The 17,432-nt window shown below is 39.7% G+C and overlaps 1 protein-coding gene across 1 annotated transcript in view; it reads left to right on the forward strand.

Moving 5' to 3' along the window:
- The first annotated feature begins 647 nt into the window (after positions 1-647).
- Positions 648-17,432, forward strand: part of IQCJ (IQ motif containing J) — a 173,366-nt gene continuing 156,581 nt past the window's right edge. The window contains exons 1-3 of the mRNA XM_031961111.1: positions 648-660; positions 924-953; positions 14,869-14,960. Coding sequence (XP_031816971.1) covers positions 648-660; positions 924-953; positions 14,869-14,960 — 135 coding nt within the window. The remainder of the gene's footprint in view (positions 661-923; positions 954-14,868; positions 14,961-17,432) is intronic.

Below are 17,432 nucleotides of genomic sequence, written 5' to 3' on the forward strand. Positions count from 1 at the left end.
CAATCAGCCTCTCTCACCCCATGTGAGAGTTTCCCCATGACATGACTGATGCTTAGACAGATCAGATATGATACTTTTTCTTGTGCCTGAGGATGTCTTTCCAAATATTTCATTTTTTAAATCTCATCGGCTGAAAGTAGAGAAATATACCATGCAGACTGAACATATATCAATGTTAGGAGACCATTTATCCAATAAGCATTTACTGAGCACCCACTGGGGCAGAACGTTGCACAAAAGGGTTTAGGCAGGCTCAAGGTAGGAGAGCTGCAGAACTGGAGGGGATGGGAGGGGCTCCCTATTCCAGGCACTTCATTTTACAGGTGAAGAAACTGAGGGCCGTGGAGGTCAAATGACTTCCTGAGGATCCCACAGGCAGCGAGAAGCAGAGGTGGGATTTAGGCTGATTCTTCTCATTTTTGAGTCGGGTTTTAGGAAATAGGGAACATGGTCCTTTGCCTTTGAAAAACTTAGTTTCTCGGGAACATAATCTACACGCATGGAATGACCTAAGTGTAAGGCACATAGTGGGTCAGTTGATAGAACTCCCAGGTGACTGTGAGCTCTTTTCTAGTAGTTGACATATCAGTGGAAGCCTCTGGTACAACCTTAGGACCCACATATGAAGGACTTGAATGGTTTAAACCATGCGGGATGAAGGTAGAAGATAGTCTAATATTAGGATATAGAGCCAGAAGATGAGTATATAAGTGGGGAGAAAAAGGAATGACTGCTGGGGCCAGGTGTTTGTCAGCCTTGTTGGGTCCTTTGGGAAGTATTTCGGTGATTGGTACTTTTGGTTCCTGTCAGTGGTAGCCCGGAGGGGGGATTCAGAGCTGCCATGGCAGAAGAGGCAGGGTTTTTTCATTTTTGCTGATCCCAGCCTGATGTAAGCACACGGCTTTTGAACCTCCTTCTTCTAGGGGCCATGTGGTACCTGCAGGATGATGCAGGTAGGACAGAGACCTCACTCAATGAATGGTGAGACCCAGTTATTGCCAGCACCCAGATGCAGCCCTTTGGGGCATCATCGTTGGCCAGTCTTGTGCTCGTCAATTTAGACCAGGCGTGGTGGACAAGTTACTGCAGACTCCTGGCTCTGGTCAGCTGAGGGCCGGGCTTTTGGAGAATGCAACCAAGTGGCCTTGGGACACTGATAATGTCTGACGTGTTTTGTGCTATTTGTCTTTGGAGGCTTTCCTGAGATTGTGATGCTTCTGTTTTAAATAAGTTGTTCTCCTTCTCACCATGCTGTGAGTTCATGTGGTACATTCTTATTGGTCAAAGGGGAGAGAGATTGAGTGAGTGGGGCCAGAAGCATTATTGAAAGTACTTTGGAGTCCCCAAATGGGTAGCTCTTCCTGACATTGTAGTTGGGGTTTCTGTTAGGTACAAAATGGTGCATCCTTGCTTAGTCTTTTGGAATATAAGTTCCTTGAGGGTAGGGACTACCTCTGTCTCTCTTTATCTTTATGTCTCTGTGTCCCTGACCCTCTGCCTCTCTCTGTCTTTCTGTTTCTGTCTTTCTCTTTAACTCTGTGTCTCTCTGTCTCTCTTTTTGTCTTTCTGTCTCTGTGTGTCTATATCTCTGTCTCTCTGTCTGTCTGTCTCCTTCTCTGTCTCTATCTCTCTCTGTCTCTCTGTCTGTTTGTCTCCCTCTCTGTCTCTATCTCTCTCTGTCTCTCTCTGATATCTCCAGAAGTAGCTAGATGGCACAGTAGATAGATCATAGGGCTTGGAATCAGGAATACCTGAGATCAAATCCAGCCTGAGACACTTACAAGCTGTGTGACCCTGGACAAGTCACATAATCCCTGTCTACCTCAGTTTCCTCAGCTATAAAATGGGGATCTAAAGCACCTGCCCCTTGGAATTGTGAGAATAAAATGAGATTTACAAAGTGCTTTTAAAAAAGTGCCTGCCATGTAGTAAATACTTAATAAATGTTTTCCTCTAGGACTTAGCACAATGCGGTGAACAGTAGGAGCTTAATAAGTGTTTGTGGCTGGATTGATGTGTGCTTGAGATGAGTGCCAAGTAGAGAAGTCATCGGGGTTAGATGCATTAGTTACAGAAGGCTTTCTGCAAATGCTCAATTTGGAGGCAGTATTGAAGATTTGGTTCCTTTTTTTAGGCTTCAGAACTGAAAGGAATCTTAGAGAACATTTAATTCAATCCTCCTGTTTTATAGATGAGCACACGGAGAACCAGAAAATAGAAGTCAATCGGCCAAGATCATAAGGCAATAAATAGATAACTATAAATTGCACCAGTTAAGCCGGGTCTACCCCTCAGCACAGCCAAGATTATTTGTTTATATCCCAGGTCCCTTGCAAAGGCAGGTGAGAGTCTGATGGGTGATGGAGAGGTGGATGGAGCAGCACGTGCGGGGGGGAAGACTTTAAGCTGGATTATTTTAACTAGAGAAGTGGGGCCAAATTGTAGAATAATGAGAAAGGTGGTTAAGGGATGCTCCAATGTAATTTTAAAATGTTTCAATTAAACTTGATTAGCCTAATAATTATCCACTTCAGCAAGTTCCATGGGAAAATGAACAAAAATTCTCACTCTGTATTCCTTTGTTTATGAACCTATACATGTATGTGTATGTTTGTATATATATACACATAGACATATATATATATATATATACATATGCACACACACACATATATGCATGTATACATATATATGTACACACACACATATATATATATAGCCAACAAAATGTTCCTTTCTCCCCAGATCTGACCCTTCAGCCCCGTCTCTCACATCTGCTTTACTCTTTCACTTGTTCCTTGATGTTCCATTGATCCCAGCCCAAACCTTGCCCATTCTTGTCCCCACCTTCCCCCCTCCCCTAGTTTCTTCTCAAAATCCCTCTCCCTGAGGGCCCTTGCTGTGTTTTAGCTGTGCAGGCCAGCTCCCCAATGCTGAATAACCCAGTAGTTAAATTATCCTGAGCAAAGCTGGGCCCCGGGGCAGACAACTGACCGTTGACCAGCTGGTCTCAAGACTAAACTATCATGAATTATGGAATAGCTTGTTTGGAGCTAGTCCGACATAAATCCAGACTTATATATGCCAGAGGGAGAGATGGGAGTAGGAGCCTTAGACATTGGATCCTAAACCCCAGATTCACTAGTGAACTTAGAGATCTTCTTATCTATTATTTCATTTTACAGGTAGGGAAACTGAGGTCTAGAGAAGGCAAATTAGGCAGTTAAGTAACCTGAGGGATCTCTATCCCTTATCCTTGGTAAGACCTGGAGCCCTATCCAGATCTCTATCTGAGCTTGAATTAAGGAAGGCCCAAGTTTTAATCCTGCCTCAGACAATGTTTTGCTGTGTGATCTGAACCAATCACGTAACTTCTGTTTGTCTCTAGTTACTCATCTGTAAAATGGGGATAATAATAGCAACCATCTCATAAGTTTGTTGTGAGAATTAACATACATAAACTATATTGAAAACTTTGAAGTATTTTGTGAATATTAGCTATTACTATTATTATTTCCTATGTTACACATGAAATAAAAATCAGGGAAGGTTATGTCTTATCCTAGATTCTTGGATGGTCAACACCTGGGGGTACCGAAGTCCCAGAGTTTGGGACTCTGGAAGAGGTCTATATTAGATGAGAGCAAATCCAATCAACTAACCAATCAGTCATCAAATATTTATTCGGCACTTGTATGGATGGGGCACTGACGGGGGACAAGGTGATGGAAGAAGCAGCTGAGATCAATTTCAATAGGTCCAGAGTTTAGTTCGGACTTGACAGTACAGGACGGCAACTTGAGAATCATGTGGTCCAAGTCCCTTATTTCATTGGCAAGGAAACTGACCCAGACAGATGACCCGATTTGTCCAATTTCTCTTGGGTGGAAGAGACAAAGCCAGACTCCAACCTCAGCACCCCAGTTCCATGGCCAGTGCCCACTTTACTCCCCCATTCTACCTCTGTTAATGCTAACATATCTTGGCACTTGGACTTTGAACCATCAACTTAGACCTCATTTATTTCTGTCTATATATCTAGTATCAATCTGTTGCACTGGCAGTCTTAACTTCATTGGTACAGAGAACTCCCAGGTGAGGACATCCCCTCCACAAACACACACCTGCAATTACTCTGCACTTGACAGAATCATGTAGGGACCACGAGAGGTTAAATATGAGCTGTTCCTATTTTCTTCCATTGTTTGTGTATCTGAGGGTGGAACTAGCTCTTATTCATCTTCCCCCTCACCTACCTCCATCACCTTTAGCCATCACCTTCCACGGATCTGTTACATCCTGAGTGCCCACGTGCTAATGAATGAGCTAGCTGTATAAAAATCTAAACCCATGGTCTCATGGGTAGCTTTTTTTTTGTTTTGCTATTTTTTTGGTTTTTGGTTTTGTGTCTTTTAAAGCTTTGCAACATCCAAATTCAGAATGCCGACACTCCAAATATTCTGTCATATACGCAGTATGTTAGAAGTGAGACTAAAATGCAAATTTTCTCCATGCCCAAACTGACTATATCATATTGCTCCTCTATGTCTTTTTTGTTTTTACTATTGTCCTATTAAATTCATATTGGGTATATCTTATTAAATTCTAAGTACCACCATTCAGGAATACTGTTAATTAATAAGCTAGAGAGCAACCAGGGAAGGGTGATTAGGTGGGTAAAGGGTTAGCATAATAGTAGTTAGCCTGTTTAGAATGCTTGAAGGTTTCAAAGAATTTTACAACGCTCACATTTGGTTCTCACAACCCTGCAAAGTAGGTGCCGTTATTATTCTTATTTTCTTTAACAGATGGCAGACAGACATTAACACAAGTTGCCCAGGGTCCCATAGCTAGTAAGTGTCTGAGGCCAGCTTTGAACTTGGTTCTTCTTGATGGCAGGTTCATTGCTCTTTTTATTATGGTCTCTAGCTGCTTTGAATCCAAGCCAGAATGCTGTTTGGAGGGACTGGGGAATGAAAACTCAAGACAAACACTTCAAGTCTTTGGAGAGCTGCCAGTGGGAGAGAAATTGGGCTTGTTCTGTTGGCCCAAGACAACAGAACCAAGAGCAGGATGTAGGAAGCTGCAATTAAGGCTTAAAGTGAGGGGAAAAACAACTTTCTACCTCATAGAGCTGCCCCCAAGCCCAGTGGGTTGCCTTGAGTGTTGGCAGGCTTCCAAGCAGAAGGTGAATAGACACTTGTTGAGTGGGTTGGAAGAAGGATTCATATGGGGTTAAATTGGACAACAGCAGAGGTCCCAAAACTCTCCAAAAAAGTCTTTCACCCCAAAACTCTATAATTATAGTTATTATTATTGCTTATTTTTCCCATTTGCATTAAGGTTTCCTCCCCAAATAAGTTATAAACTTTTGAAAGCAGGAAATTTCTAATATTTTGCTTACATTTTCCAGAGGGTCCAGCACAGTGCTAAGTATGATACAGTTTCTTGATTGATTAATTGATCTCCATAAAATATTCAGGGGAAAAATGGATTGATTCTTGCTTGGTGGCTCATGATTTCTCAGGTTGCAAGTGTTTAAACAGGGCTTGAAATAGGACAAAGTGATGCGAAACACCATTCTGCCTCTTCTCGGGAGGTCCAGAAACAATCCTGCTGCCTCTTCAAAAGATTCAAACTATCCCATCCCTGAGTAGCTGAGCTAAAAATAGCCACAATGACATGGGCTAAAAAAGCTACCTCTCTCTGATTGAATTTGGAGTGATGGGCATTCTGAATTTGGATGTTCACTTTATGTTGCAAAGCTTTAAAAAACAAAAAAACCTAAACCCCCCAAAATAGCAAAACAAAAGAAAAAGCTACCCATGAGACCATGGTTTAGATTTTTATATAGCTAGCTCATTCATTAGCACATGGGCACTCAGGATGTAACAGATTCGTGGAAGGTGATGGCCAAAGGTGATGGAGGTAGGTGAGGGGGAAGATGAATAAGAGGTAGTTCCACCCTCAGATACACAAACAATGGAAGAAAATAGCAACAACTCACATTTATGGAGCAGCTTAGAATTTATTAAGTGCTTTTTTACAGACCAAATTTGGGAGGTTGGGAATGTAAGAATGGTTTCCTCTTTAAAACTGGCTATTGTTTAGCTTTTGACTTGTGCCTGGATGGGAAACCTGTGACAGGGACTCTCAGACTGGACTCTGAAAACCTGTTTTTTTAAAAAATAATCTACATATCCATATTTTAATATGTTAATTTCCTTTGTATTCCAATAGATTTTATTTCGTGCATTTAAAAACATTTTTCTGAGAAGTGATTCATAGGTTTTGTCAGACTGGCAAAATCAAGTGAACAAATGTAATTAAATACTTTGCAAGTGCTACGTGGCACAGTGGGCAGAGTGCCAGGCTTGTTGGAGCCAGAAAGATTCATCTTCCAGTCTCAGTTATTAACTTGTATGACCTTGAGCAAGCCACTTCACTGTGTTTGCCTCAGTTTCCTCATCTGTAAAATGAGCTGGAGAAGTTAATAGCAAACCACTATAATATCTCTGCCAAGAAATGGGTCATCAAGAGTCAGACAAGACTTGATAAAAACAATTGCTTAAAAATAAGTACTCACCTTCTGCCAGTCACTGAGGATATAGAAAAAACAAAAGATAATTCCTTATCTGGAGGAGTCCAGGGTCTCAAAAGGGAGACACAAAAAATGTTAAGAAGCCCTTCTGTAGGGCTTGGTGTCAGCATATACGTGCGTGTGTATATATTCTCCCTTAAATAAGCGTATGTATAACTATACATACACACACACACACACACATTAAGGTCATTTCTGGAATTATTTTTCTTTCCCCACTCTCCCACCCAGAAATTGAAGCATTATTTGTAGGGAAGGAAAATAGTTAAGCAAAAACAGCTGATAAAGTGAATGCATCTGGAAATCTGGGCAATATTTTGTCCTAGTACTCCTGTATGTCTCTGCTGAAAGGAGGGAAGTAGGCTTCATTACCTGTGGTTTTGGCCCATTATTCTCCCTCTCCTATTCCCTCCCTTTATCTCTTTATCTCTCCACTCTATATCATCTTTCCCTTCTCTTTTCCATTGCCCTCCACTCCCACCCTCTACCATCACTCCCTTTTCTCCTCTTTCTCTCTTTCTTCTCCCCTTCTACATCTATCTCTCCTAATACACACATATACACTTATTTAAAATGTGGAAAGATCACTGCAAATGGATAATGAGTTGGACCCTAAATGGAACAGGAAGGAGAGAGCAGGGTTGTCCATTGAAAATAATGGTTCTTTTTTAAAAATCTGACTCTTTTCTTTCATTCTCTCCTTTCCTCTCCCTCTCTGGCTCTTATAATCTTTGGGTCCCTTCCTGTGAAGCCTCTTTTAATGACCTCATCGCTAGTGGTCTCTCGCTCTTGAAAATCTTTGCCTTGACTTACTTGCACTCAGGCAACTGGCTTAAGGACACTGTAAACTCTCCAAGGGCAGGTGTTGTTTTGTTTTTGCCTTAATCTTGTCTCCCTCGGCAGCATCTTACACCTAGTGGGCCCTGCAGTAAATGTTTGTGAAATGAATTGAGTGGGATGACACCATTGTGTCTAGAACATTACAGAAAGATAGATTTAAGCTTGCTATAAAGAGATAAACCCTTTTTACAAATTGATTTATTTCTTATAGAGCGAGGCTGCTCTAGGAGGCGATGGTTTTCAAGCAGGGGCTAGATGATCACTGCTTGGGGAATTTGTGGAGGGGATTCTTGTTCAGGGTCAAGTTGAACTACAAGGTATCTGAGGTCACTTCTTGCTCTTCAGTTATGTAATTGAACAAGCAGCAGGCCATAAACTAGTCAATAAGCATTTTTATTCATTTAGTTTTTTCTTAAGTGGACTGTTAGATTTGGTTTGGATGTCCTTTAAGCAATAATAGAACCATGATTGGGCTGTGTTGCAACCAGCTCAATGTCATTCATAACAGGAGATCATTGGGGAGGACTTGACCTTACTGTGGACCTCATCATCCACAGGGCATGTCTTGCCAGGTGTGTGTATGGAGGAGGGGGATGGCAGTAATTTTTGCTAGTGGCTTTTGGATCTCTTGAGTTCTAGCAGTCTGAGCTGTAATACTTATAAAGCTGATTAGGGATCTGAACTAAGCAAGATATTCATATAATGAATGCTTGGGAACACAAGATTATCTAAGGAAGGATTGTTAGAAAAACAGCATAAATGTCGCACTGGTTTAGGACCGTAAATGGTTGCTGCACTGGTAGCCCCTTCCAAAAAAAAAATCAGGGCTGCCCTTTTCATTTGTATCCCATGCATGAAATCCACAGCGGTAAGCACTTCTGATCAGCCTAAACCTCCTGATTTTTCTATAGACATGAATAATAAGAGGATAATTGAACTTATCCTAGAACCTTGTATTTTAATAGCATGTGAACAGCACATTCCTCATTAGAGGAAAACCTTTAAGGTAGCATTTTCTCTGTGAAATCGAATGCTTTTCCCCCTCTTCCTCTCTCCCCCCAGTAACAAACACAGTGGGATCTTGGATTCTCTGCACCTTTCAATGTGACTATAAAGCTGTGGTCTGCTGTAGAAAATGACTCATTATAGCCTATGAGTTTCCTTCTGTCATTTTCATCTTCAGTTCCCTTGATATGAATATAGAACATTTTATAAAGATTTTCATAAAGCTGAAGAAAGCATGCTTATGGATCGGTAGTTGGTTATGACCTCTCAACTGTCTTTTTTTGCATAATAATACTGTCCATGCTTTCATTTATTATCTTGTCCTTCCTGAGAAATGGATAGTGAATTAATTATACATGGGTTTGCTCTGCAACATGGTGACTAAAACCTATTTATGTTTGCTGCAAAACAAATTAACGAATCAGTGCAGTGAAAGTATTGACAGAATTTCCCGAATTTGAAGAATCTGCCTATAGAATATGGAAGCGTATTGATCGTTTGCATTGAAGTGACTACATTAGTGTATGAGCTATATGAGGAGAGGAAATTTTCAGGTAAAAATGCACTTATGTTCTATTAGTAGCAGTTGGTGTAGATAGATCCTGGGTCGGATGCCCTGAGTGTGGGGAAGACCAGGGACCCACCAATGTATATTTCATCTTGGCCAAGCCACACAATTGACAATCTACATTTAACTGGGGATTCCAGATTTCTAACTAAGGGTGTGTAATGGTGAGCTGGGTAGGAGAATGTCATGCATCATGTATAGGAGCTGATTTCCTGATGGCATCCTATATGGCATAATTACTCATCCTGACAGCTACAAAAACAAGAAAAGGCAATAAATAAAGGATGAACTTGAATAGGATACCTGGCAATCCTTTTCTGAAGTCTTAATCTTTTAATAGAGAGTATTTTTGGAACCTTTGGTGATTGTTATGATTTTTTATACTGGGAGACCATTGAATGGAATTTAGAAAAGGTTAAAATTTACAATTAACTTATGTACCCTTTGGCACTATGAACTTGCCATGTAATCATGGGCTAGACACAAACTCTCAATGTTCATGCAACACTGTAGTCTATAGACCAGTTTTACAAACCTGTACCAATGGAGAATGTTTTGAAACTAGGTCTACATTACATTAGGTAGTTAGGTGCACAATGGATAGAGTTCTAGGCTTCAAGTCAAGAAGAGTCATCTTCTGAAGTTCAAATCTGACCTCAGATCTTTATTAGAAATATGACCTTGGGTAAGCTATTTGACCCTGTTTGCCTCAGTTTCTTTCTTTTTAAAATGAACTGGAGAAGGAAATGGCAAAGCACTCCAGTATTTTTGCCAAGAAAACCCCAAGCAGGGTCAGGAAGATTCAGATACAACTGAAATGACCAAATAACAATGAATTTATCAACCAATGAAACCACAGGTCAATCCATCAGTACGTGTTTATTAAGTTCCTACCATGTGTTCAGCATGGTGCTGGATGGGAAGGAAACAAAGACAATATGAAACAATCCTGATTTTTAAGCGACTTACACTGTAGTGATGGATAGACATGTGTGTGTGTGTGTGTGTGTGTGTGTGTGTGTGTGTGTGTGTATGGGGTTTTGAGCTATTAAAATTTAGAACAGAACTAAGATTTTTGGGATATGCTATGTAGGATAAATACATAACTAACCCAAGATAGGGATGAAGGACATTAGCAGTTTGGGGGATAGGGAAAAGCTTTAAATAGAAGATTGAACTGCTTGTTGAAGGAGGAGAAATATTCCATTAAGCAACAATAATAAGAAAGAACATTCCAAGTATGGAAGATCAATTCCCATGTGTAAAAAACAGAGAGAAGGCCAGTTTAATTAAACTGTATAGTCAGGGAAAGGGAGCAATTTATAATGAGAATATAAAGATAGGATGGAACTAGGTTGTGTGAGACTTTAAAAGCCAAGCTAAGGAGGTGTTTATTTTTTTCTAGAGGGGATAGTGAAAGTAAAGCTTATTGAGTTGGGGAACAACAAAGACAGATCTTCCCTTATGGGAAATCACATTAACAGATGTGTGAAGGATATATTGGAGTGGAGAGAGACTTGAGTGAGGGAAACCATTGCAATATCTAAGCAATATTTAGATTATTCATTTGGAAGACTGGAAAAATGGTAGTTCCTTCAATGGAAATAGGGGAATTTGGGAAAGGGGAGGGTTGGGGCAAAAGGAGATAAGTTCTGGTTTGGACATGTTAAGTTCGAGATACTTATAAGACCTCCAGCTTAAAATGTCCAATATATGACTCAAGACTGATGCTTGGGCAAAAGACCAGGATAGGATATATTGATACATGATAAACCAATGTGTGAATTATCTACAGGGAAGGGACAATTGAACCCCATGAAGCTGATGAGGTTACCAAGAGTGTAGGGAGAAAAATAAGGAAAAGAGTCCGGGACAGAGCTTTGGCTAATATCCAACTAAAGGGAGTGACAGTGGATGATGAGCCAGCCAGAGGGATAAAGAAACAATAGTCAAGCAGGTAGGAGGAAAACAGGTTAGAGAAATGTCATGAAAATCTCAAGAAAATAGAGAGAATGAGGAAAGCACTCAACAGTTTCAAGTGTGGCTGAGAGATCAGAGGGTGAGGTCTGGAAAAGGAAGATCCAAACAAAACACAAAATCAAAACACTTTGGATTCTGTTCTCAGCTGACCAAGTGGAGGCAGATCAAAGCAAAATCTTTCTGGAAAGACTTCCAGCTTTCTCTCTGTCTTCAGCCAGATGAGAATTATAGCATCTGTTCTAGCACAGGCCTTGTTCAACTCGGTTTGGGATGAATTACATGGTGGACAAAGTAGGAAGAATGGAGGGAGGAGGCTTGAATACAAATCTCTTCAGGCTACTCTTAGTCAAAAATACAATTTTGCTGGCTCCTAAAGAGATCAGAAATGCCAATACCTCACCTGGCTGAAATCAGGGAGAAAGATGGACCTTGGGATCACTAACGATTCCTTGTAGCTCTAGGGTCTATCTATCCATGATTCCAGCTGATTTTTAGGTGAAATCAAACCCCACACCCAGTCTGAAAGCTGGCCCTGGGATCATGTCACCTACTTTTTTGTAGGTGAGGATTTTTAGAGTTATTCTAGGGCATAGAACTGGAAAGGACATCAGGGGACATGGAAGTCATAATTTTACAGATGAAGAAACTGTGGCTCCTTGTGATGAAATGATTTCCCCAAGACCATGGAGGCAAGAAGTAATGGTATCTCAGACTTGAACTCTGGATATCTGGTTCCAAATCCAGTGCTTTTCCCATTACTCATGATCAAATCTACCTGTATGCCAACCAAGACCAGTTTCTAGATGTACAAAATAGGAAAATGAATGAGTTAATCTCTCCCATCCCCTTCAGCCCAAAGCCTTTCTATGATCTATGGCTGTTGAAACTTGTTGTGGTTTAAATATCACCAGCTTTTAGTCACCCTGGTGATAATTCTCTTTGATTCAGTGAAGTCAGCATTGGAGCATCACTGATGCCATTGGATCTATATGCTTAGTGTCTTTCAGTTTGGAAAAACCTGCTGTTCTTACTCTGTTGGAATAGCTGTGGAGAACTCCCTGGGCTACCTCCATACCACAGTGAGGCACTGGAGTAAATCTTTAGTAGTGAGGCCAAGAAATAAGCATTGATGATGTGTTTACTGTGGGTCAGATAATCATGCTGAGCATTGACAAGTACTATCTCAGTTGATCTTCACTAGCTACTATTATAATATAATGAGGTAATATATAATAATATATAATGAGGATAATAATATCCTCATTTTACATTTGAGGGAACTGAGGTAAGCAAGTGAAGTGACTTGCCCAGAATCACACAGCGCGAAAATGGCTAATCCCCAAAATCCTTTATATGTGGCTTGGGGACACATTAGGTGATTTTTCTCAGTACCAGCTTTATCTCTATAAATTATTTGCTATAGATAACATTAATAAATCATATTCGATGAATAATTTATTAGTAATAATAAATATTATTCAAATACATCTGCATTCCCTGAGCACACACCAACCCAAATGGAGTGTCACAGAGAAGCCAAACTGGAATTAGAAAAAACAAACATTTGCAGGGAGGAATTGAGACTTGATATTCGAGTTAGCTGGATAATGAATAGCAGAAGCTATTGGCAAATGTGTTTTGTTGAGAAGGGGTCATTCTTATTCTAGATGACCTAAGGGGACTCATTAATGCTCTGGAATGGAAGGGGCCAAGGAGTTCATCTAATTCTACCTTCCACTCCATACAGTTGTCTCAGCGGCAGCATTCTGGATGAGTCGGACATGCCAAGTAGAAATCATGTGTTCATAAACTTGGTTGGAGAGACTAAAGAGAGCATTTGGTGGCAAATTTCCTATTTTACTGAGCTCCACAGAAGTGAAATTATTTACTGATGACTAGATAGGTAGTAAGTGGCAAAATGAGGATTTGAACTCAGAATCTCTGATCCCAAATTCGTCTTCCTTTCCACTGAAGCCCTCCCTTTGATGTTTATTCCCTGGTTGACTTTGGGTAAACCGCAGAACTCTTGCTATCACTGAAATGAAGAGGTAGGGCCAGGAGGAGGTCCCTTCAGCATCCTTTCAGGATGCTGTCTCCCAGCTTAGAGCCCAGAAAGTGGCCATCAAAGTGCCTATTGGATCGTAGTTTTGCCGGTCCCATCTGCATATGGAGAAGCACCGAGGATGCTGACCTCCAGCTCCCTGAGTTTCCCCCAAGCATGCTACGAGCTTGTCCTTTTCAAGTTTAGCTGCATGACAAGCTTGAACTTTTAACTGCAAGCGGTTTTGAGTTATGAAGGAGCAGAAAGGTCAGAGTACTGTTTTAAAATGAACCTCTTGAATTTTCATGGCCTCATAACTCAAAGGTTCATCAGATTACCCTGAAACTATTCCCTTCCTGCCCCCTCAAAACAGAGGAAGTCACCTTGAGTTTGAGAGCTGATGTGTACAACAGAATCTGAGGTTTAGAACTGAGGAAAGCTTTGTAGAAAATCAGATTTTGTCTCTTGCCACCTGTGTCTTTTTAAAGCTAGTTAGTAATCTAAAAAAGGCACCTGTTGCAAGAGTGTTGAGCATATTTGATGGCTACACAGGAGTGATTACTAACACTACAATGATGGCTTTAAGGGCCATTCTTGTTGACTGAGTTAGTAATAATATCTATCCACATTTTCATAGCCTTTTGAGGCTCTCCCCTTTCAATATATTGAGAGGTAGATAATGCAATTAACCCCATTTTAGAGATGGGATTTAGTAAAAAATTATAAAACCACAGAATCTTAGAATTGGAAGGGATTTCAGAAGATATCTGGTCAAAGCTAGACCTGACCGAGAGTCTCTTCAATGTCATATATACCAACAATTCTTAATTTGAAAACTTCTACAGTAGGGGCAGGGCCATGGAACTGGACTCCCTCCTGAGGTAGGCTAGGCTACTTTTGGATAACTCTACTTATGAGAAATTAGAACTATTGGGCTTAAATTTGACTTTTTTTTTACATCTTTCACAGATGAGGCATTCAGTAAAAAAAAGTGCTGAACCTGGAGGCACAGAACAACCTCAGTTTAAATCCCATTTCTCCCATTTGTTTGTTAGCTGTGTGACTTTAAACAAGTCACTGAAACCCTCTGGTCTGCAATTTCCTCCTATATAAAATAAGAAAATTATAGTAGCTGACATTTATTAATTATATTTGGATGGAATAGAGAAATAAAAATTTTTAAGGTGAGATTCCAAATTCAATGAATGTCATCATCCATCATAAGCTGATGTATGTATTTGTGTGTTTTTACACATTAAAAATAATTCATTGATGATTTTTTCTGGACATCATTGTTACTTCGCAACATCTTTGTTTCAAATAGAAATCTCATTCGTAGGGGAAAAAACCACCACCAACAAAAAGAATAGTTCCTCAAAACCCAACATCTCAGCAGTAGCATCCAATAATGGAGGCAGGGTTCAGATTTGGAGCCCACTACCTGTTTCCTGAGAAGAGGGAGGTGGGAATCATTAACGGGCTTTGTTTGGAAGATTGGTTTTAGTATTTTTACACACATTTCCAGAAGACCTAGGACATAAAGAACATTTAATATAAGGCCAGCAGTTAAACGATTTGCAACCGAACTTAAATCTCGGCAAAGCATTTGAAAGACACTGAGCAAAGCCAACACATTCTAAGCAAAAATCCAGAGATATTCTCCTCCCTTCCTCCCTTCCCCCACTAACATTCACAGCAGAAATGGGAGTGATGAAGGATATTTTCTTATATCAAGTCTCATGGAATTGGAAATCTGGAGGCTTAAATTGCTGTTGTTTTCAAAGGTCGTGCACTTTGAGGAGAAGCATTAAATCAGAGCCCTTGGTGTGTGAGAGAAGCATCGAGTCAAAGACTTCCTTGGGATTGCCAAAGCGAATGTGAAACATGGGAAAACATCTCACCTGAGCTGGGAACCTGAGATCAAGGTTTAAATGAGTTTCTTTTTTCAATCCCACCGTCCCTGAGAAAATATCATGACAATTTTTCATTGTATTCCAGTCTTTGGTTCTTAGGTAACATAGACATAGTAGTATAATAATAATAGCATTATTATATTTTATGTGATCTATGATATATATTATATTTAGCGTGATATTATATTCCAAAGCTTTGGAAAGTATAGCTGTATAAGGGATAATTATATATATATATATATATATATATATATATATATGTGCACACATATATGTAATATGTTGTATATTACATATTATACCATAAAACATGATATAATCATAGATATAATCAGACAAGGTTTTTTTTTTTTTTTTTTGGCTAAAGCAATTGGGGTTAAGTGACTTGCCCAGGGTCACACAGCTAGGAAGTGTTAAGTGTCTGAGGCCAGATTTGAATTCATGTTCTCCCGACTTCAGGGCTGGTGCTCTATCCACTGCACCACCAACTGCCCTGTAATCAGGTAAGATTAAGAAGACAAGGGTGCTTTGCTAGTTACCTTACAGGGTATTATTATATACATTAACACAATATCATTATATTGATCTTTTATATCATATATCATTACATATATGTATATATATTATATGTAATATATATTACATTATGATATTGTGTAATATATTTATATATATACATATACATATTATATATAATTGTATAATATATACATTATATATATAAAACAGGATATATAATAATAACAACCATCACTGTCTATGGTTGTTCTTTCCAAAATCCTCTCATCTGCTTAATCTCACCTGATTTTCATAAACAAAAACTCTGTAAGATAGGTAGAGCAGGCACTTTATTTCCATTTAACAAATGAGACAATTGAGGCTTAAAGAAATTCTCATTTGTGTAAGATCACACTGATTTATCACAGATTGGGTTTTAATCTCTTCGTTCCACTAAACTGCTCCTTGCAATTTGATTTGAAGCTTTACTTTCTCAGAGATGCTGCATCCAGGGTCCCAAACACATCCTCGACAGGGCAAAGTCTCGAAGAGAAATGCAACAGAAGCTGAGTTTACCCTCAATCTGTCCTTTAATCCCTCTATACCTGTGTTCTTTCCCAGGCTATTATTCCTGCATTGGATATACTCTCCTTTCTCCCCTGTCCCTACCCTTTAGTGAATTAGGTAACTTTTCACTGGAATTCCTTACCCTCTTGTCATATCTTAGCTAAGGTATTGCCAAACCCAGCCTTACGCTGCTCCCATCATTCCTTTTTTTTTTTTCCTATTCATGTGCTACTGAATAGAGCTGGAAGAAATCATTGAATTGTGTTAATTGAGTTTTCTACAGATTTATGTTTCATAAAATCTATTGGGCCCTCACTGCAGCAAGGCAACTTTTTTTTTTGAACACTACTGAATCATTATCCCACTCACTACCACTGCAGTTCTAAACTTTCTCAACACTTCTCATGGCCTTCATAGCACCTCTTCCTCCCACTGTTTTAGCTGAGAACCTTGCTTCACTAAAAAAATTTGAGACCAGTTCCCTAAAAACTTCCTTTTCTTTCCTCCCCACTTCACATAGTAATAGCTAACATTTGTAGCATACCCTAAGGCAAGCACTTTACAATTATTCTCCTCATAATCACCCTTATATACAGGCGTTGTTCCTATCCCTATTTTTACAGATGAAGAAGATGGGAAGCCCAGTGTCCCAAAGATGTTAAGTGCCTGAGGTTATGTTTTGCACTTCCAGGGATGGCATTCTATCCACTGAGGCACCTGGCTCCCATCACCCCCATTATTAGTCTTTCCCCACTTGAACCCCTAAAGTGAATCCACCCACAAATTACACTTGAAATCATATGTATGTTCTTCTAGAGGAAGCAATAAGCTATGAAAGATAATTGGCTTGGAGTCACATGTGCCTTTAAAATGTGGGTGGTTGGATTATGCTCTAAAGCTCATGCTTTATGAGAATCAATGAAAAGAACTGGGGGTGTTGAGTCTGGAGAAGACTATGGACTTCAGTTCACACATTTATGAAATGAGGGGCGTTTATTAGACCTTTAAAGTATTTTCTAACTTTAAATTCTTGATCCTCTGATTTTTACAACATATCTACTATGATACCTGATACCAGGCATAAATATCCTGGGTTCTTGAAAGCTATGTAAGAATGAATCTCAAGTCTAGAATGTCCTACCAAGTCTTAAGGGCTGTGTGTCTTTCATCTGAGAACCAGTGTGGCTAAATCTACAGTGATTCATCATTAGAGTGACTAAAGATGAAGTTTTTGACCACAGCTAGCATTGAAGGTCATTTACTAAGTCATGGAGAGATTGGCCTTTATATTGGTGAAGACAGATGAAATCACTGATTCTAAAATTTCTGAGGTATTGCCATGTTCACTTCCTCAGCTGGTAGAGGTTCAGTACTGATTGTACATATGATAAGGGAATTCATCATTCTGTCAAGGAATGA

This window comes from Sarcophilus harrisii, chromosome 3 (assembly GCF_902635505.1).
Source record: "Sarcophilus harrisii chromosome 3, mSarHar1.11, whole genome shotgun sequence".
Classification (NCBI taxonomy): Eukaryota; Metazoa; Chordata; class Mammalia; order Dasyuromorphia; family Dasyuridae; genus Sarcophilus; species Sarcophilus harrisii.